Source organism: Felis catus, chromosome D1 (genome assembly GCF_018350175.1).
Source record: "Felis catus isolate Fca126 chromosome D1, F.catus_Fca126_mat1.0, whole genome shotgun sequence".
Taxonomy (NCBI): domain Eukaryota; kingdom Metazoa; phylum Chordata; class Mammalia; order Carnivora; family Felidae; genus Felis; species Felis catus.
The window spans coordinates 10,111,558-10,133,489 of record NC_058377.1 but is presented as its reverse complement, the minus strand read 5'-3'; the positions used below and the strand labels follow the sequence as shown (position 1 = coordinate 10,133,489).

Genomic DNA, 21,932 nt, shown 5'->3' with positions numbered 1-21,932 from the left:
CTTTTAATCTGTTTTGCCTATGGAAGTCATCTCCCTCCTGTATTCCATTTCTCCGCACCCCCTATACTCCTAGTTCTACATGAGAAACCACAAGAAAACTGCTGATGGATATACACCTTCCCCAGAAGTATCTTACTTACTGTCTTATAACTGTGTCCAGCCAAGAAGAATTGGCTTCAGGAACTTTTAAACATGCCAAAGCTGAAGCTTTTATGATGAAGTCATTGACAGAAATTTTGCTTCTCCCTTCTAACATCTGCAAAGACAAGAAACCATTGTATTGTCTTCAATTCTCTTCCTGAACACTGAAACTATATCACCTGGCAGGGGATGTGAGAGGGGCAAACACAAATGTCCTGAGGTATAAAGGATGAAATGAAACTAAATTTGGTTGTTTCAACTTTTTTAACGTAGGTCTTTTCAGCCATAAGTTTCCCACTAAGCACTCCTTTAGCTGTGTCCCATAAGTTATGGTATATTAAAAAGGCCGCCTTTTTCACTTATCTCAACAAAATCAAAAGTTGGTTCTTTGAAAAGATCAACAAAATGATAAACGTTTAGCCAGACTGACAAAGAGAAAAAGAAGACTCAAATTCCCAAAATCAGAAATGAAGTAGAGGACATTACTATATGCCCTACAGGAATAAAAAAGATTACTGGAAATACTATGAACACCTATATGCCACAATTAGCTAACTGTGAGAAAAATTCCTAGAAAGACAAAAACTACCAAAACTGAATCAAAAAGAAATAGAACCTCTGAATAGATCTAGAGCTAACAATAAAGAGACTGAATGATAATTTAGAAACTACCCACGTAAGACAGCCTAGATCCAGACGGCTTCCCCAACTGGTGAATTCTGTCAGACATTTCAAGAAGAATTAGTATCAATTCTTCACAAACTCTTCCAAAATAGGGAACACTTCCCCACTCATTCTAGAGGTCAATATTAATCCAATACCAAAACCACACCAAGATATAATAAAAAAACAAAACAACCCAGAAAAAACAAAACTACAGACAAGTATAATTTATGAATATAGACAACAAAAACTCTCAAAAAAACTCTAGCAAACCAAATCCAGCAATACAAGAAAAGGATCATTCACCATGATCAAATGGGATTTGTCCCAGGAATGCAAGGATGGTTTAACATCTGAAAATCAATTAATCTAATAATGTCCTAATGGAATATAGGATAAAAATCATACAACCATCTCAACAGACACAGAAAAAGCAGACAAAATTCAACCACCACTTCATAAAAACTAGGAATAGAAAGGAAGTTCCCCAACCTGATGATAAAACAGATCTACAAAAGCTCATAGTCATCATCATCATACTTTAGTGGTAAAAGACTTACATCCCCTTAAGATCAAGAACAAAACAAAGACGTCCACTTTACCACTTCCAGTCAACATTTTGCTAGCCAGAGAAGCCAGCCAGAGAAGTTGCCCAAGAAAAGGTATCCAAATTGGAAAGGAAAAAGTACAACTATGTTTGCAGATGACATGATTTTGTATATAGAAAATCCTAAGGAACACACTAAATAAAAAATAAGGTTGTGAGATACAAGATCAATATACAAAAATCAATGGTATTTCTATACAACAGCAGTGAACACGAAATTTATAATAGTATTAAAAAGAACAAAATACATAGGAACAAATTTAACAAAAGAAGTACAAAAACTTACACTCAAAAAATTATAAACATGATTGAAAGAAATGAAAGACCTAAATAAATGCAAAGACACCCCCTGTTCACGGAGTGGGGACACTGTTAAGAAGGCAATACTCCCTAAGTTGATTTATCGATTCCATGAAGTCCCTATCCCTATAGAAAATATCCAAAACAGGCAAATCTAAGATGGAAAGTAGGTAAGAAGTTGTCTAGGGTTGGGGAGGATGAGAGGGGTGGGGTGGGGGCTATGGCTAAGGAGAGAATGGTTTCATTTTGGGGTGATAAGAAGGCTCCAAAATTTATTGTGGTGATGGTCACAGAATTCTGAATATACTAAAAGCCACTGAATTATAAACTTTATATGGGTGAATGGTATTATATGTGCATTATATCCAAATAAAGCTGTTTAAGAGAAATGAATAAAATATTACATTGGACATATATTTTTCACGCCTGATTTTCAAATAAATTATAAAATAGCTTTAACATTTTGACAATGAAAGTAAGCAATCAACTTTAACCTCTGTGCCAGTTAAAAAGCTCTGTTAATGCTTCATTGCTTCATTCTTTCATGCATCTAATATTTGAGTACTCCGTTCAGACATATAGCTCGAAAGCCCTGGATATAAAGCAGTGAAAAAAATGGGTGAAAATTCTACTCTCAAGGGGCTTATGTTTTTTTTTTTTTAATGTTTACTTATTTTTGAGAGAGAACGCATGTGCACAAAAGGGAAAAGGGCAGAGAGAGAGGGGGACAAAGGATCCAAAACAGGCTCTGTGCTGATAGCACAGAGCACAATGTGGGGTTCAAACTGTCAAACTGAGAGTTTGTGACCCAAGCTGAAGTCAGACGCTTAACCAACTGGGCCATCCAGGTGCCCTGGGGAGCTTAACAATCTAAAGGGGTGGATAGATAATAAACATACAGCATGTAAAATAATGTTACACGATAAAGAAAAAAAATAGAGGAAAAGAACTAGAGGGAGAAGTGACTACTCACCCCAATCCTCTTCCCTTAATTTTAGAATAAGGTGACCAGGAAAGACTAGAGAAGGTGATATTGAGTCAGATCCTCACGGTGGTAAAGGAGGAAGCCAGGTAGATGCTAGGGGGTGAATATTCCATGCACAGGGAACAGCAAGTGCAAGGGGCCTCAAGTAGGAGTACACAGGTGGAACATCAAGGAACAGCAAGGCAACCATTGTTTTTGCAGCAGAGTGAACAAGTGGGAAAAGTAGTAGGAGGTCAGAGAGGCTACAGATAGATAACCTGTGTAAGGCGCTGAATGCTGTTCTAATGCCCTCAGTGCCACTGGCTTTTACTTTTCACTTCTTTGAAAACATCTTTCATATCCCTCTCCTACTCCATTCTTAATGCAACCGTCTAGTCCAGACCCTTATCATGCTTACAGGACAAGCATAACTAGTCTCTGCCATTAAAGCATACCACTATATATCTATTTAGACTAAACTTACTTAAAATATTGCTATCATCATGTCACTATTACTGGTTTCTTCATGTCTAATTCATCAAGTCCAAATTGTTCTGCTTGTAAACAAGGTCTTCCCTAAACCAACAACTGCATACCCACCCTAGAAAAAGGCAGTCTCTCTTCCACATCTGCAATACTTACTTCCTTTCTTGAAAGCATTTTACCTCTATGGTATTCCATCATTAGAATGAACTTTCTACAACTTCTTTGCAATTCAAACACATACTATTCTACATGGCTTAACCAAGTTTTTCTTACACCACTGTGAATTCCCCAACTACTTTTACTGGGTTCCTCCTCTGAATTCCTAGAACACTTAACCCATACAACATAATTTAGCAGACAAAGGACATTACCATAAAGAGACTGATGTACAAATAAGTATTTTTATTTTAATAAAAATTGCCTTCTCTGTTTTTCACATGCATTATCTCAATTAGATTATAAATTGAAACTCATGGAGAAGGACTATACCTTATTCTATCTTCCCAAAAGTGCCTTATACTAAACACTAAATTGGTAATTGGTACTTAACTGCAAACACAGAGTAAACATACTCTTATCTAGCTTATCTTATCTAGCTTCATGGGATCATAGTGACTGAGCTAGGCTACAATGGATCCAAGGCAAAATCAACTTTAAATAATAAGCTTTAATCAAGGATTAGAAAATGAAAATTGTCCAAGATATTCTCTCGGCAAGTTAAAATTATGAAGACACCATTTTCCAACATCAACTGGCATATTGGAACAAAAAATATGGGCAAAAACGTATATGTTTAGTGGGGAAATACAAACATTTTAGAATTTACAGAGTTGGAATTTCCAGACCTTTTACCTTATTAAGTTCTTTCCGTACCAACAAAACTTCTCCCATATTTACATCAATGGAAAGGTAATAATGAGGTATGGTTTGCTTAGACTGCATTAACCGCTGTGCAATAACCTAGAATCAAAGACATTAAAACATCACTTGTCTTAAGTGGTTCTTTTCTTTATTACCTAATTCAGGACTCTGTTTGCCCCTTTACTAGCTCCCTGGTAATGCTTACCTCAAGCATTATAACTGGAATATGGAGGACTGCACCATAACCTGGGCCCCTTCTAGTGGTGTTTAATCAATGTAATGTTTGTTTTTCCCAAGTATCTAATTGGCCAAAGCAAACATCTTAAACTAGTCATCTATGATTCCCAACTAAAAAAAGTCTCTGTTAGTGTTTCAAACCATGAATGCAATTAAACAATCAGAGTAAAGACGCCCCCTATGGTGCTGGTTGCAGATTTAGGGTAATATTCTTACGCGACGAATGTTGCTGACTGGGACATCTGTGAAGACACCTGTGGGAACGGGTGCCACTCCTGGACCCGGGGCAGGCACAGCAGCTGCTGGAGCCTATGGGGAAGTAAAAAAGCTCTTAGTAACTGATTCAATCCTGGCATATACAACTGGGGCAAGTCAGTGACTCTACAGATGGCAAAGTACAAATTAGAAGGCTTACAGAAAATAGCTATTTCTATCCCAAGGGAGCAAAAGGGACTCATATTTGTACTGTGCTTACACAACAGTTCTGATTTTAATTTTTATACTTAGAATTCTGTAATCATGTCTTAAGTATCATTTTTCTTTGTTCAATGATTAGTTTGTCAAAATAATTTTGTATCTGCAAAATTACCTTCAAGAAAAGCAATGAAAGCATTCTTAAACTGAAAGAAGTAGACATAAACATAAACAAGGTAATTATTTTTCTGGACAGTGTTAAAAAACAATGACAAATCTTTCATTTTAAAACAAACATCTAAATAACTAAATCATTTTCCTTACTTTTAGCTAATAATCTTAACAATTTAAACCAACTAAATATTAGTTGATTGGTTATGTGGATTTAATCCCTGTGTGGAATAATTAACCACATAAAATTCAAACTCTATTCAACCAACTTGTAAGCATGCTTTTAAAAACAGAGCTAGTCAGGGATGCCTGGGTGGCTCAGCCGGTTAAGCATCCGACTATAGTTCAGGTCATGATCTCACGGTTTGTGGGTTGGAGCCCCGTGTGGGGCTCTGTGCTGACAGCTCAGAGTCTGGACCTGCTTCAGATTCTGTTTCCATCTCTCAATGCCCCTCCCCCACACTCGCTCGCTCTGTCTCAAAAATAAATAAAACGTTAAAAAAAAAATTAAAATAGGGCCTGAGAAGGAGGGTTTGTTAGGAAAAATTCAGTACCACTGGAAAAAAAAATTGGAATGAGTGTCAATGTAGCATTATCATCTTTCCTTTTTTTTTCCTTTTTAATGTTTATTTTTGAGAGAGAGTGCACACGATCAGGGGAGGGGCACAGTGAGAAGGGGACAGAGGATGTGAAGCAGGCTCTGCAGTGAAAGCAGTGAGCCCGACGCGGGGCTCGAACTCGTGAACTGTGAGATCACACCTGAGCTGAAGTTGGACGCTCAACCGAATGAGCCACCCAGGCAGGCGCCCCTCATCTTTCCTTGTGTATGCTGAATGATAGCACATTCATATCTATATAGTGCTAGCCAGTGAAATTAGGCAAAACACAATTCTGGTCAAGCTATTTCATTCATAAATAATGTATGAAAGGGTCTAACAGGTTGGACAAAACATTTTGCAGGAACAAAGTGCCAAAAAAAAAAAGCCAAATGTAACTCACAGGAGCAGCTTTAGTAGGCACAAAAGAGTCGATATCCTTCTTGATGATTCTGCCTTCTGGTCCCGTCCCTGGAAGAGACGCATAAATATCACACATGTGACAGCACACCACTGGTTCCTCCAGGATATCGACACTGTGATCCTGAAGTGCAAGTTCTAAGGGTTCTCTACCAAAGACCCTCTGAAGTGGTCACTGCTCTACTCCTGCACCTTAAAGTTCTCTCTAAAAACAATAGCAGCTTTTATGCAATTATTAATTTTGATTCACAGAGTGCTCTTGTTTGAGCTGTAGCCATTCTTTTCTTAATTACTACAGCAAATGCTCTGTTAGGTGAATGTGATAACCGCTACACTACGGAAACCCTGTGGCAGCAAATGCTCTTTGTTAAGTATTTCTCTTTCAGAGTTTTGTATCAGTTTGTTCTTCATTTTTTCATGTCCTTTAGTTTTAAATTGGGAAATACTGGCATATGGCTAATGCTGATACCTCCAAAACAAAGTCTAGCTGCCTCTTCTCTAGGCAGCTCCAAAAAAACCCCTTTCTGAACCTTGAAATGGATCTCGTTTGAGTTCTAGATTCGTTTGATCGTAAAGAATTCCTTTTGTACAGAGTCAACAGGACAACTATTTCAGATAATTTTTTCACTCCAAAATAGCTTGAATAACTCTCAGCTGCAATGATCTTATCTCTACAATTGTTTCTTCCTCGTGTGGGCTCCATCACTCACAGCTCTGTCACACTTGCCAAGGCTCTCACCCGGCCTATGTCAGAGGCCTGGGAGTGAAGTGTGTGCAATGTCACACGTGAGGAAAAATCTTTAAAATCCTCTCACAACAGGCTGAGTTTTATTTTCACTCAATTTCCTTCCTCCTCCCATCCACAACCAATCAGCTTTAACTTTAGACCCAAACAGATTCCTGAACCTTAATTCTAAGGAGATTCAGAATTTAGTTATTTAAAATACCTTTTATACTGGCCCACTTCTAGAAAAAATTTGGTCAAATTGATTCATCTTCCCCCAAGGCAGACTTTTAAAAGGATTCTTGTTGTACGCAGTTCGTCCCAACTCCTTTCCTTCATTATGAAAAATGAGTTGGCTAGGATTGTGCTTATCCTCACCCGGAGCTCTAGAACAGAGGTAGCAGTACCCCTATTAGATTCTCCTCTTTTATAAAAGACAGAACCCATAACCTCCCATTACCACCAAGGCTGATCTGGACACCACAGCCCCTTGAGAGGAGGAGACCTACAGAATCACCTGCCTTTGGTTGGGCTTCAGCCACCCTCAAGAAATTCCCATTAGGAGTCAGCTGAAATCTTTTAAATGTTTCTGTCCTCCCTACAGAGGCACAACAAGCCATCATAAAGCAATATGGTATAAAGGGAAGAACACCGGGCTAGGAGGAAAAATGCAGGGCTGTGTCAGATAAAAATTAGACACAACCTCTGTGCTGGTCTTTTTAGTCTCATCTATAGGACACAGGTTATAATGCCGGCCCCTGCTCAAAGGAATGTGTGAGCACTGAAGATCAAATGGGATAGTGATGTGAAAGTGCTTTGCCTCAAAGAAATAGAAAACAAACATGGGGACCTGGGAGACAAATCAAACTTGGACACTAGGGTTTAGGCTTTAAAACGGTTTCTGTCTGGGACACCTGGGTGGTGTCTGTCAGCACAGAGCCTACTTGGGACTCTCTCTCCTTCCACCCCTCCCCTGAGCATGTATATGCGCTCTCTCTCAAAACAAATAAAAATAAACGTAAAAAAGAAAGTTTCTCCCCAAATGATTACAAGTAGTCATATTTGCTAAGTCATTTGTCCCTCCAAAAAGGGGGGTGGGGGTGGGAGGGGGGGGACTAGAGGTTGAGTTCAACAGTTCACAGCCAAGGATTTAAATAACCATGCCTTCTTACTGAAATCTCTATCAAATAAATACTCTTAACAACAAGATTTGGAGCTTCTGGGTCGGTGAACACATCAATGTGCCAGGAGGGCAGTCCTCCGAGTGAGGGCATGCAAGCTTTGCACCCCCCCACCACAAACCACTCCTCGTCCTATGCATCTCTTCTACTGACTGCCCCTGCACATCCTTTACAGTAAACCAATAACAGTAAGTACAGTGCTTTCCTGAGTTCTGTGAGTCGTTCTAGTGAATTTTGATACCTAAAGTGGGGTCTTGGGAAGTCCTGACTTACAGCCAGTAGGTCTGAAGTATGGGTGGTCCTGGGACCTATAACTGGCATCAGAAGTGGGGCTGTCTTGTGGGGCTGAGCCCTCAAGCCTGGGGGGCCCAATGCTAACTCTGGATAGTTAGTGTCAGAACAGGATTGAAGTGTTGGATACCCAAATGGTGGCAGAGAATGGATTGTTGGTGTGGAAAAAAAACATACATTTGATGACAGAGAGGTGTCAGAAAACCCCACGCAATCACTGATCCTCTCAGCTCGCTTATTCTAGACCATTCCTTCCTACTGCAAAATTTCTTCAGTCTCACCAAGACCCCCCACTCCACTGACTTGACCGCTCCCATCTCCCTATCCCCTACACTTCCTCACCCAGGTTCCAATGGGTGGATCACGGTTATAGTCACTCCCTGGTCAAAATCTAAAATGTCTGCCGGCTCAAGGGAAACAAAAGCAAATATGAACTACTAGGATCTCATCAAGATAAAAGCTTCTGCACAACATAAGAAACAACAAAACTAAAAGGCAAGTATGGAATGGGAGAAGACATCTGCCACTGACATCTGATAAAGGGTTAGTATCCAAAATCTATAAAGAGGTTATCAAACTCAACACTCAAAAAATAAATAATCCAGTTAAGAAATGGGCAGAAGAGGGGCGCCTGGGTGGCGCAGTCGGTTAAGCGTCCGACTTCAGCCAGGTCACGATCTCGCGGTCTGTGAGTTCGAGCCCCGCGTCGGGCTCTGGGCTGATGGCTCAGAGCCTGGAGCCTGTTTCCGATTCTGTGTCTCCCTCTCTCTCTGCCCTTCCCCCGTTCATGCTCTGTCTCTCTCTGTCCCAAAAATAAATAAACGTTGAAAAAAAAATTTTTAAAAAAGAAATGGGCAGAAGAGAGGAGCCTGGGTGGCGCAGTCAGTTAAGTGTCCAACTCTTGGTTTTGGATCCAGTCACGATGTCACAGCTTGTGGATTTAAGCCCCACATCAGGCTCTGTGCTGGCAGTGTGGAGCCTACTTGGGACGCGCTCTCTCTCTCTTTCTCTCTCTGACCTTCCCCGGCTCATGCTCTCTCTCTTTCAAAATAAAAAAAGAAAAAAGAAAAGGGCAGAAGACATGAACCGACATTTGTCCAAAGAAGATATCCAGATGGCCAACAGAGACGATGCTCAACATCACTCATCATTAAGAAAATACAAATCAAAACCACAATGAGATACCACCTCACACCTGTCAGAATAGCTAAAATTAACAACAAAAGAAACAACAGGTGTTGGCAAGGATGTGGAGAAAGGGGAACCCTCTTACACTGTTGGTGGGAATGCAAACTGGTGTAGCCACTCTGGAGGAATATGGAGGTTCCTGAAAAAGTTAAATAGAACTACCCTATAACCCAGCAATTGTACTACTAGGTATTTACCCAAAGGATACAAAAATACAGGTTCAAAGGGGCACATGCCCTCTGATGTTTATAGCAGCGCTACCGACAATAGCCAAACTATGGAAAGAGTCCAAATGTCCATCGACTGATGAAAATATAGTATATACATAAATGGCGTATCACTCAGCAATCAAAAAGAATGAAATCTTGCCATTTGCAACAAGGTGGATGGAGCTACAGTGCATTTTGATAAGCAGAACAAGTCAGTCAGAGAAAAACGAATACCATATAATTTCACTCCTATGTGGAATTTAAGAAACAAAACAGATGAACACAGAGGAAGGGGAAAAAAAAGAGGAAAGCAAACCATAAGAGACTCTTAACTATAGAGAACAAACTGTGGGTTGATGGAGAGATGGCCATGGGATAGGCTAAATGCAAGATGAGTATTAAGGACAGCACTTGTTGGGATGAGCATGGGTATTATACGTAAGTGATATAATCATTAAATTTTACACCTGAAACCAACTTTACCGTGTATGTTAACTAACTAGAATTTAAATAAAAACTTGAAAAAAAAGGTCTGCCTTCTCAGTGCCAGCATCAGAGTAGCGTAATGCTGTTGGGGACAAAAAAAGTACACACTTAGGTGACTGATTATACTCTAAATTCAGAGCCACAAACCTGAAATAGACACATAAACTGCCCAGAAACTAAGTTATATTTCCTTCTAATTCACTTTCCCTGAGAATACTACCTAACAAATTCTCTAACTGCAAACCTCCCCATACTCAGTCTCCAGCCGATACCTTCACTTCAGACTTTCTTGATCAAACTGCAGCAGAGTTATTCTCCTCGTCCTCCACCACCAAGCCTATAAATCCACCCCATATTCTCCTCTTTCCTATAAAAATAACACAAAATGTCCTTAATTCCTATCAAAAGCCAATCCTTTCCTTCCTACATTTTCAAAAACTGTTTCTTGCCAAATTATTCTGCCCTTCCCTCACCATCTATTTATCCCTTTCTATTAGACCACTAGTTCTCACCAACACAATTTTGCCCCCCTGGGGACATGTGGCAATGTCTGAAGTTGTTTTCCGTTGTTACAAGTGGGCGATGCTACTATGACATAGTGGGTAGAAGCCTAGGATGTTACTGAGCATCCTACAAAACACAAGACATCTCCCTCCCCCAAACAAAAATTATCTGGTCAAAAATATCAACTCTGCCACAGCTGAGAAACTCCATACTAGACCTCTTCTACTATCACTCACTCTCAAAAGCCCTCTCTTGAGCCCATATTCTCCTAAGCTACGTCCTATTTCTATGCCTTTCTTCATAGTGAAGCTTCTTAAATGACTTGTCCACAAAGCTATCTCCACTTCTCCATGCATATTCTACTTTTCGGCTTACTCAGACTTCCACCACACCTTTCTTTTGAAGTAACTGTTGTCAAGTCCCCATGTACCATCCTTGACTAAGTTCTGTTGATTCTGTCAAAAACGTATCTTGAAGCTGTCCATTTCTTTCCATTTTCACTGTCACCATGCTGGAAAAGTCACCACTGTCAGCTCCAGCAAAAGCCTCTTAACAGGGACGTTGGCTTTCACTTGACCCATCTGCATAAAGCAGCTAAAATGATATTTTAAAAATACTTCCCTATTGGAGCGCCTGGGTGGCTCAGTTGGTTGAGTGCCCAATTCTTGATTTCAGCTCAGGACTTGATTCTGAGGTTGTGGGATCGAGCCCCATGTCAGGCTCTGTGCTGAGCATGGAGCCTGCTTAGGATTCTTTCTGTTTCTCCCTCTGCCCCTATGTCCTGCTCCACTCTCTCTAAAATTAAAACACACACACACACACACACACACACACACACACACACACAGAAACCAAAAAACCTGTCCTTATTTTAATCTTTTAGTGGCTTCCTACTATGCTTTAATAAAATTCAAATTATACAATGACCCATAAAGTGCTCCTGCTTCTCGCCCCTCACCTTCTTTCCAACCTCACCTCCTTCCACTAAACCCTCTGCTCACTATGCTCCATGAACACTGGCCTCCTCTATGTTCCTCAGACGTGCCAAGCTCTCTCCCACTTCAGATGTGTACTACTGGTCTCTCTGTGCCCAGTTCTTCACATGGTTGGCTCACAGCTGACTCCTCATCTTTCAGGTCATATCAAATTTCACCTCATCAGAAAGATCTTTCCCAACCACCATGTCTAAAAGCAGTCATGACTGCACATATATTCACTTTGTCACTCAATAGTGTATCACTTGGTTTCTTTCTTGGCATTCATCTTATGTAATAATAACAGGTTATTTTCATTTTTACAGCTAATATCTCTATATGCTGTCTATGTGCAGGCACTCTTTGTTAACTTAGTTAATCCTCAAAACGTGTAAGCCATTATTTTTATACAGAAATGAAGAAACCGAAACATAAAAGGTCATAAAGCTAGAGTACAGCAGAGCCAGGATTCAAACCTGAGCATTCCAGCTCTGGAGCCCATACTCCTAACTACTAAGCTGCATTCCCTTTCTGTTCATTTAACTCTTTATTGTTGGTAATACAGGCATCTGAAACTGAAATCTTGTCTGTCTTATGAACAAGTGTTAGATGCACAGACAACACTTGATGAATTTTAAATACTGGTAAATGAATCACCTAACTCTAATTGCCTGATAAGAACATGGGGATTTCCCCACTCACATCTTGTGTATGGCAGCCAATGTTGCTAAGTATCTCATTAACGGTCCTTCTTCACTTGTCTAAATTCTTCAGATATAATTATTAATCCAGCCCCTCCTCCCCTTAAAATCTATTCCAACTTACTTTGCTAATTCTAGTCCCAAATAACATAAAAAAGTGGCCATATGCCATTGAAACAACATGAAGACGGAAAAAAGCATCTTAAAATATTATAAAAATCCTCTGAGGTCCAAAAAATTTACAACATTCTATTCTTATTCTTTGGGGGACTGGCTTGCCTTCCAAGCATGAAACAAAAGCCAGCAGACAGATGATAACCAGCACTGAATGCCCACAGCCAGACAACTGGGGAAATAACCAGTATCTAGACTCAAATTGCAACTTACTACTTAACATAATGGGAGATCCCTTAAGAGTATCTTCTTGGGGCACCTGGGTGGCTCAGTCAGTTAAGCGTCTGACTTCAGCTCAGGTCACAATCTCACAGTCTGAGTTCGAGCCCCGCGTCAGGCTGAGTGCTGACAGCTCAGATCCTGGAGCCTGCCTTGAATTCTGTGTCTCCCTCTCTCTCTGTCCCTCCCCTGCTCATGCGCTCTCTCGCTCTCCCTCTCTCTCTCTCTCTCTCCTTCAAAAATAAATAAAAATTAAAAAAAAAAAGAGTATCTTCTTATCCAAAAAATGGTGAATGAGAATTCTTATTTCAAGAAAAGAAGTGCTAAATGTGGTAATTCAGTGACTAGCTCATAGCAGAAGCCATCAAACCAGGCTTCAGGATTAGTAATTTCCACTTTGTTCAAGTAAGTACACTAATTACCTTACATTTAATTTTAGCCCAAAGACATTTATTTAAATGCCAGGCAATAATATTAATATCAACAGAACTAACATTTGTTGAGTACCTATTATACTCTAGATATTGTCTTAAGCCCTTTGCCTGTTTTAACGTACACATTATTTCAGATTTACAGATGGAAGAGCAGATGGTTTAAGTAATTCATCTATAGACATACACAAGTAATTCATCTAAAGCCATATTACACAGAAGATGATAGAGCCAGGATTAAACCCCAGATGGTCTGATTCAAGACCCCATACTCTTACCACGAAGCTATACTTTCTCTTTGGGGAGAGAAAGATAGGAGTAAGACATTTCCCTTTGCCCTCAAGGAGCTTTAGTTCAGTTTTATATGAATTCTATCATTCAAAGTCATTTCAAATCACCCCAGGTTTAGGTTTTGTTCACTAACAGAGACTTCTTAATACAAGGTCAAGTCATAAAATTCAACTTTGCTGCACAAGCACATTATACTTTCACCAACAATTAAGTAGTTCCCAAGAACCGAGAAAGAAAATGCTATCTATACTATATAGGTAGATACTAAATGGACTGAATACAGCGCAAGTTTCCCTATCTGTGATGGCAACAAAGGAGATTATTTCACTCTCTCATCCTTGTCCCCACTGTTCCATGTAAGATGACTGTATAGTTGTACTCGCTAGTCTTAAGAAGGAAACTCAAGTGAGTTTTATCTTTACAACCCCATTCCACAGAGACAGACTTACCTTTTACCTGTGTAAGGTCAATCCCTTTCTCTGCTGCCAATTTCTTTGCAAGAGGACTAACGAACAACCTTCCCTTTGGTCCAGCAGGAGTAGTAGGGCGGGTGGCTGAAGGTGTAGGGGCTACAGGTTGGGGAGTTGGAGGTACAGGGGCCACCTTTTGAAAAAAGTTAGATTGTTAATTCACCACTGCAAAGGCTGGTCTGAAAGATAAGGACTTTACATTTTATTAAGAAGTCAAGATATATTAACTTTTATCTTTCTCTCAAAAATCATAATGCACATTTCTCCTGCTTAACCAACTTAATATAACAATATGAAGAGGAACAACAATACTTTATGTCAAAGACAGTACCAAGTTATCTTTGTGATAACATGGAGAGGCAGGAAATTTAATACTGTTATCCAGTATATAATATCTTCATAGGCTTTCTTCACTTTACCCTCTTGCTGCTTCTTATTCTCATTTTCTTACATGACCAACATGGTTTTTGTTTTCAGTTAACGTCATGTCAAACTAATAAATTATGCTGGAAGGTTCCATGTTGAAAATACCTTAATAAACCAGCACTACTACTTGCCAGCTCCCCACAAATGTAGGGCAGTAAGAAATCAAGTTTCCTTTGACAAAAATATTGTACGTAATCTAAACTCACATGATTCTAACATCTACAGAAGGCTGGTGACAATGTTATCTATGCCTGGACTTCACACAAGTACATAATAGATATATAGTATATAATGTAGAGCATATAGCAACAAGACTAAATTCTAAGCAAAACAAGCCATGTTACATCAAGGTTCTAATGTATTATAAACAGAAACCTGACCATCATAAGCAAATACCAAGAGTACTGACAGTAACAAAGATTAGTTGACCCTCCAACGACATGAGTCTGAACTACACAGGCGCACTTACACACGGATTTTTATGGTATGGGACTGTAAATGTGTTTTCTCTCCTTTATGATTTTAATAACATCTTCTTTCTCTAGTGTGCTTTAAGAATACAGCATACAATCTATATAATATACTAAATATATGTTAATGGACTGTCTACGTTGTTGGTTAAGGCTTCTGGTCAATAGCAGGCTTAGCAGTTAAATTTGGGGGGAATCCAAAGTTATACACGGATTTGCAAGGGCGCAGTTAGTGCCCCAGTCCCTGTGTTGTTCATGAGTCAACAATATAAATTCTACAGAAACTGGGGAATGAAGTATTAACTTCCATATACATATCTACACCTAAAGCATAAAAAGAACATGTCATCTCAGCTTTGTTCTCAGCAGACCTCATGATAGTAGGAAAAAAGAAACAGACACAGGTCAAACAACTATTAGGTGGGCAGTGCAGTGCCACATACCTGTAGATCTCCACAAATGCTCACTATGTCCATCTTTTTTTTTTTTTTTTCAGATTTTTTTTTTTTTAAGTAATCTCTATACCCAACATGGGGCTTGGATTCACAACCCCAAGATCAAGTCACGCGCTCCTCCAATTGAGCCAGCCAGGTGCCCTAACTATCTCCTTCTCTATTCGTAGAGTCTTAGGGCGGGAAGGAACCTAGGATATTATCCAGTCTAATCCCTTAATTTAGAGATGAACAAGGTAATGTTTCCTCAATTCTAGAAGCATACATACCGGGGGTGGAGGAGATGGTGGTGCTTGTGGTTTTAAATCAGTTACTTCAGTTGGCCTATAGTCAGCAAATGCTGGTATATCTTCTTCTTTTTCTACAATGATACAGAGTGGGGTTCCTAGAGGGACATCTCTTGTGCCTTCAGGGATCAGGATTTTTGCCAGGTAACCCTCCTCCTGTACTTCAAAACCTTGAATAGAAAGAAAAACCATTATGGAACTTAACGGACTCCACTATCTCACCAAACTCAAAGCAGTTTTAAGTAAAAAGCTCTTCTCCTTCAAGCAAGCTACCCAACCTTTGGTGAGCTACTCTACCTCTCTATGTCACAGTTCCTTCAACTACAAAATGGGGTAACAATAATACCTACCTCACAGGGACGTTATAAGAATTAATATTTTCCAAGAACCTAGAAACAGTACCTGGTACAAAGTAAATACTAAATAAATAGCTGTTAAATAACACTATGAGAGATTACAGACAGTAGTTAATTCTGAATATTTTTCTAAAACATCTCTAAGGGAAGCCCCTACACAGACCCATAAGACCCCAAGCTGGCATCAACTGTACCAGTATGACATCAGCTGTACTGCTAAAAATAAGAACCACATGGATGTTAAATTAAGGGAACTACTAGGTTTGACAGTGATGTGGAATAAATTATGCCCCTAAAAGCACCTTTGGAGTTTTCCAAAGAGATTATATTGGGTATTCAACTATTCCAATGTAAAGAATATGGTACTACTAGGGTTTCTAAGGAATTTACAACTTAACATTTTATTCAGCTACTGCTCTTGGAAAGAACTCCAATGTGAAGTGTTTCAAAAGTAAAACTAAAAGAAGCCATCGCAGAGAACAATTTTTGCCTTGCAGATCTGGGCTTTCTGTTGTGTTGTGCCTCTCCCTGATGAACACATCTTTGACGAATCTTTCCCTTCTCCAGTTAAGCAATAATATCCAATAAGAGATTAAAAAAAAAACTTCAGGGCCACAATAGAGTTGGACCAAGGTAATACTTCTCCAGTGCCTAAAGTCTCTACAATACTATCTCCATAGCTATACTGGTATTCAAGTTAAAATGCAAAGCTCATCTATTGTTACCAAGATGTTTGTTTATTTCTTTTTCACAAACAGAATCCTTTCTTCTAATAAAATCTTCTGGGAGGAATACAATATACAAAAGGATAAAAATTGGTTGCCCTGGTGGAAGTTGGGAAAAGGGGCAGGGCACAACAAAGTCCTATCATGAAGTCTCCTTGCCCCAAGGTACCATCAAGGACTCAGGGGGTTGGAAGAACACAATCTAAAAACCACCATTGCAGAGGATGCCCAGAATCTCCCACTGCATCTTTGAGGACTGGATAGGAAATAGATTCATCTACTAATTATCTGTAAATATCATCACAAATATGCAATTGTCTAGGTGGGTTTTGTTCTGAGCATAACAATGAATCAGAAAGGGAATACATGGAAATGTAACATGATACCCAAACAGGTATATAAACACTCCATCAGTCGTTCTCAAACTATGAAACCAATCCAAACCCTGGTTTTAGTTTTTCCTCACAGTCATCTTAAATTCTTTGGTATTTTCCTGCCTTAGAAGTACTTTTCTCATGTTTCTTCTTTTTTCCCTTGCCCAGTTTAGAGAATGGTGGTTCTGATGTAGCTTCTTAGCAACATAAGAATGTTAAGAAGCAAACTCTAACCTAAAAATAATCTCTAAGTTGACATATCCTTGATTCATTTAGAGTGTGGTGTGGAACTGACAAATCCCACTACATACACTTCTGTTATGACATATTCTGTTCCAGGAAATGAATCCCCAAAATTAAAATTTTTCATGTTATCACTCACTCATTATAGGATAGGACGGCAATCCTCTTCCCTCATTGGAAAACTCAGTGCCTCAACCATTAAGAGCTGAAGAAATCTCACCTATAGTGGCCTTGTCAGTCTCTATCTCTGCCAATAAATCTCCTTCACTTAGCTTCTCACCCACTTTTTTTTCCCATCTCTGAACTGTGCCCATGGTCATGGTGGGAGAGAGGGCAGGAAGAACCACCTGCAGAAATAAACACACATTACTGCTTAATACGAGGAAGACTTGGAAACAATGGCACTCAAGCAAGCTTCAATAGCTTTATGGAATGATAGTGACTCTGATCATCCAAATTCCCATCTGTCTAATGCCTTCCTAAAGTAAAAGTTCAATGCCTCAATGTCCCACCAGTTAAATCATCCTTCAAATCTCAAGCTTTACATTATCACTCATACTTTGATTCCTCCCCCTCCAAAGTTAAAAGCAATGGGTATACATGAAAGATTTCTTCCTAGATAGTCAAAATTAATTCAATTACATCTCTAAACACAGAATATCTTTTCTTCTTTTTTATTACATAGGTTAAGCTAGAATTTTTCATTTCCACAGAATGACCTTGGTCTAAAGTATTTCATTAAAATTTTGCTGTGCTCTGTATGAGCATATATCCTTTTACTCAGAGGAAACTTCATTCTCCCAAACTTCCGGATACCTTACCAAGATAAAAAAAAGAATATTATGAAAAATTATATACCAACAAATTGAACAACTGAGAAGAAATGGATAAATTACTAGAAACATATAACTTTCCAAAATTGAACTGGGAAGAAACTGAAAACTTGAACAGACCAATCACTAGCACTGAAACTGAACCCAAAACTCCCAACAAACAAAAGTCCACAGATGGCTTCACAGATGAATTCTACCAAACATTTAAAGAAGAGATAATACCAGGACACCTGGGTGGCTTAGTTGGTTAAGCATCTGACTCCTGATTTTAGCTCAGGTCATGATCTCACAGTTCATGGGATCGAGCCCAATTTCGGGCTCTGCACTGACAGTGTGGACCCTGCTTGGGATTCTCTCTCCCTCACTCTCTCTCCCTCCCTCCCTCTTGCCCCTTTCCTGCTTGTGCACACACATGCTCTCATTCTCAAAATAAGTAAACTTGAAAAAAATAAAGAGGAGTTAATACCTAGTCTGCTCAACTATTCCAAAAAATAAAAGAGGAAGAAAAACTTCCAAAATCATTCTACAAGGCCAGCACTACCCTGATACCTAAACCACCAAAAAAAACAAAAAACAAAAAAAACAAACAAACAAACAAAAAAAACTACAGCCAATATCTGATAAACATAGATGCAAAACTCCTTAACAAAATATTAGCAAACTGAATCCAACAATACATTCAAAAAAAATTCATTCACCATGATCAAAGAGATTTATTCCAGGGATGCAAGAATGATTCAATATTTACAAATCAATGTGAAAGACCACATTAATAACAAAAAGGATAAAAACCATATGATCATTTTGACAGATGCAGAAAAAGCACACGACAAAGTACAATACCCATTCATGATAAAAACCTTCAGCAAAGTAGGTTTAGAGGGAACATACCTCAACATAGTAAAGGCCATATATGACAAACCTACAGCTAATATCACTTTCAATGGTGAAAAACTGAGAGCTTTCCTTCTAAGATCAAGAAGAAGACAAGGATGTCTACTCTCACTTTTATTCAACATAATACTGGAAGTCCTAGCCACAAGCAAACAAGAAAAAGAAACAAAAGGTATCCAAATTGGTAAGGAAGAAGTAAAACTTTCACTCTTTGCAGGAAAAATAAATAAAAGAACTGTTCTTACAACAGTGACTTCCGCTCCAATAAAATCTAAACATCAGATTGGCTGACCTAAATGAAAAAGTGCTTTGACATTCGTATGGCTTGTGTGTCCACTGAATTTGGACGCTTTACTCCGTTATTATGGGTTTTGTTTGCTTCCTCTCAACACCAGGATTGTGCTGAGAGAAAAATCGTTTCAAATAAAGCCTCAGGAAGGCACGAAAAAGAAGAAACACAAACTTAGAATGCTAATTACAAACTTTTTTAAATGTTTTTTTCTGTTCAGAAGTTGTCATCTCCACCTATTTCTTAAAAACTAGTGAGGCCAATAATCTCTACACAGTATCTTAAAGGATAATTAAGACACAACTGTAACACTTTGCACACAAAGCTACACACAGAAAATGGAGAAAAATGAGTGAGTCTTATGTAGTGAGAGACAGTTTGCTAAACAGGATGAAATAAATGTGTGAACTGAACATCGCACAAAACGTCACCACACAAAACGTCTATTAACAACAGACCATGGAGAAGAACATCATGCGCAAAAAAGAAAATGATTCCTATACAGAAATTTCTACAAAGACACTAGGTGAAAGAAAAGTTTCAGTTTTAAACCTTCAGAAAAAGGCCAGCTGCTTTTTTACCCATTTCCAATATTCAAAACACAAATATACATGGGATAACCCTAGTATCTAATAAACTGCTTTAGTCTCTTAGAAACAGATTTAACAGAACCAACAGTGATTACTATTTATTCCCTTCAGCTCTTTTGCAATGCTATTATATGTTTATTTTACACTGACTCTTTATTGTCAGTTTCCTCATTTATTAATATTACTGGACTACTTCACCCACTCTTAGAAAAAAACACCATATGTCAAAGAAAAACATCAACTGATGACTTTTATTCAATAGATAACGTGTGAGGCCTACTAAACACTCTATAATGTTCTTGAACGAACACTGCCAAGAACTATCTTGTCTACCACGTGGAGGTTGGGAAAGGTTAAAGGAATTGTCCTAGTTCACATACCTGGAAATAACAGCTAGGAGTAAAACTCAATTTTCATATTTCAATCTCAACTTACTTTCAAATGACAACAGCTAGCCATATTTAACACCAGTGTCCAGGATGGGATAGCCATCGATAAAAAATAATGAACAATAAATTTTCTAGAGCAAACATCCAGAGGCTGAGGCTCACCTGCATGTGAGTGGGATAAGAGCTACCAGGAGCCTGAGCAGAAGGTGTGGGTGGTGAAGCAGGGGCAGCGGGGGTTGGTGCTGCGGCTGCTTGCGGGGTAGGTGCTGCTGCGGAATCCAGTGTGTAATTTTTAAAGGCCTCAATATCCTCAGGCCTAAGGAAGAGAAGGAATGGGTAAATACAGGGAGTTATAAGGCAAATTTAGCTCCTAGAAAAGTAGACTTAGGAACCTTTAACTCCTATTTTCTCAACTCTGGGTTAAAATACTCCACCAAGCATATAAGTTCCACAAATTACCAAAGTACTACTCACTTCTCAACTGTGATGCAGATGATTGCTCCAACTGGAACATCTCTGGTACCTTCAGCCACAAGTATCTTTGCCATGTAACACTCCTCCAGGCTCTCAAATCCAACAGTGGCCTTATCAGTTTCGACCTTTTAACACAAAGCAGGAGCTTAAGCTCGTGCTACCAGTATGAAATTTATTAGATTGTGCCTAGAATCACACAGTTCAACAGTCTGGTGAAGATGTGAAGATAAAGCCTCTATTATAGATCTGAAAGGAATTATTTTAAAAAAACACCTTAGCTAAAAATCAGTCTGGCTAGTTGCTGACAGCATCTCTAATCAACCTTCTCTGATATCAGGTTGTAAAAACCATCTAAGTCTTAAGCAAAAAGAATAAGTACTTATCTGGAAAGCGAACACTCAGTGTAGCTAAGCCAGTTCCTTCTGACTCATTTCCATATTTTAAACAACTTACCTCTGCAATTAGTTCACCCTCATTGATTTTTTCCCCTTCCTTTTTTTCCCAACGGGCTATGGTGCCTGCCTGCATTGTGGGGGAAAGAGAGGGCAATGGAACCTGGAGGAAAAAAGAAGAAACAATAAATTTAAAAAATGTTATCTCTCAGTCTGGTTTAATATTTCATTCAATTTTACTTAATGCGAAGAGTGTACTGAGTCTCATCTCATGCCGGGCACTGGGGACAGAAAGGGAGTTCCTGCCACCAGTTCTCCAGTGACAGGGTTCCTGCTCCACAATCCTGTGGGACTGACAGAGCACCTAATTCAGCAGACACTGCACAAATAGCTTCAGGTTTGGAACCCTTCTTTCAATGGACTAGATCAGGAGAGGGAAGCCTGGAATTCTTTCCCTTCAATAGAATAAACAGAAAGATAAGCTCAACAGCCAGAGCAAAGCTGGGTATTGGAGAACGGACAAATGATACATACTAGGAACGGGGTGGAGGATCACTGAGGACTCAGAGAGAAGATTCCAACGCCAAGAAGTCTGCCCTGAAGGACAAACTGGCTCCCGTGAAGGGCAGGTCTGGGGCTCACCTTCTGATGCGGGGGCAGGCTGTAACAGCGGCGGCTAGGCGATCCCAAAAGCTGCAGCGCGAGGCGATTCCTCGGTGTGGCCCACGAGCTGGGGCTCCACCCGCAGAGTGCGCGGACCCTGCCATACCCCGCGGTCCCGCTGCTGCAACGAGCCGGAGCCGCGCCAGCCCGCGGGGTCACGCACGGAGCTCCCGGGTCCTCTCGCAAGGCCGTCCACCGAGCCCCGAATCCTGCCCGTGGGGCCACATTCCGTGCCCGTCGAGCACAGACTCGCCACATACTGCCAGCGACCCCCACACCCCAAAACCAAAGCCGTCTCCGGAGTGACCTCTCCAAGAGCAGTGCGGCGTTGCCGTCAGCCACAACGCGCAGCCGCACATTGTCGTAAAATGG

General features: G+C 39.7%; 1 protein-coding gene across 1 annotated transcript in view; it reads right to left on the bottom strand.

Moving 5' to 3' along the window:
• The window catches only part of DLAT (dihydrolipoamide S-acetyltransferase), a 29,267-nt gene extending 7,336 nt beyond the window's left edge, over positions 1-21,931 (bottom strand). Inside the window, exons 1-11 of the mRNA XM_003992349.6 lie at positions 21,540-21,931; positions 20,959-21,060; positions 20,506-20,630; positions 20,194-20,347; positions 17,257-17,383; positions 15,321-15,508; positions 13,683-13,836; positions 5,844-5,911; positions 4,476-4,568; positions 4,014-4,121; positions 141-256 (exon numbers count right to left, since the gene is read on the bottom strand). Of these exons, the coding sequence (XP_003992398.1) occupies positions 141-256; positions 4,014-4,121; positions 4,476-4,568; positions 5,844-5,911; positions 13,683-13,836; positions 15,321-15,508; positions 17,257-17,383; positions 20,194-20,347; positions 20,506-20,630; positions 20,959-21,060; positions 21,540-21,818 (1,514 nt within the window). The 5' untranslated portion in view covers positions 21,819-21,931. The remainder of the gene's footprint in view (positions 1-140; positions 257-4,013; positions 4,122-4,475; positions 4,569-5,843; positions 5,912-13,682; positions 13,837-15,320; positions 15,509-17,256; positions 17,384-20,193; positions 20,348-20,505; positions 20,631-20,958; positions 21,061-21,539) is intronic.
• Between the last annotated feature and the right edge of the window lies 1 nt (position 21,932).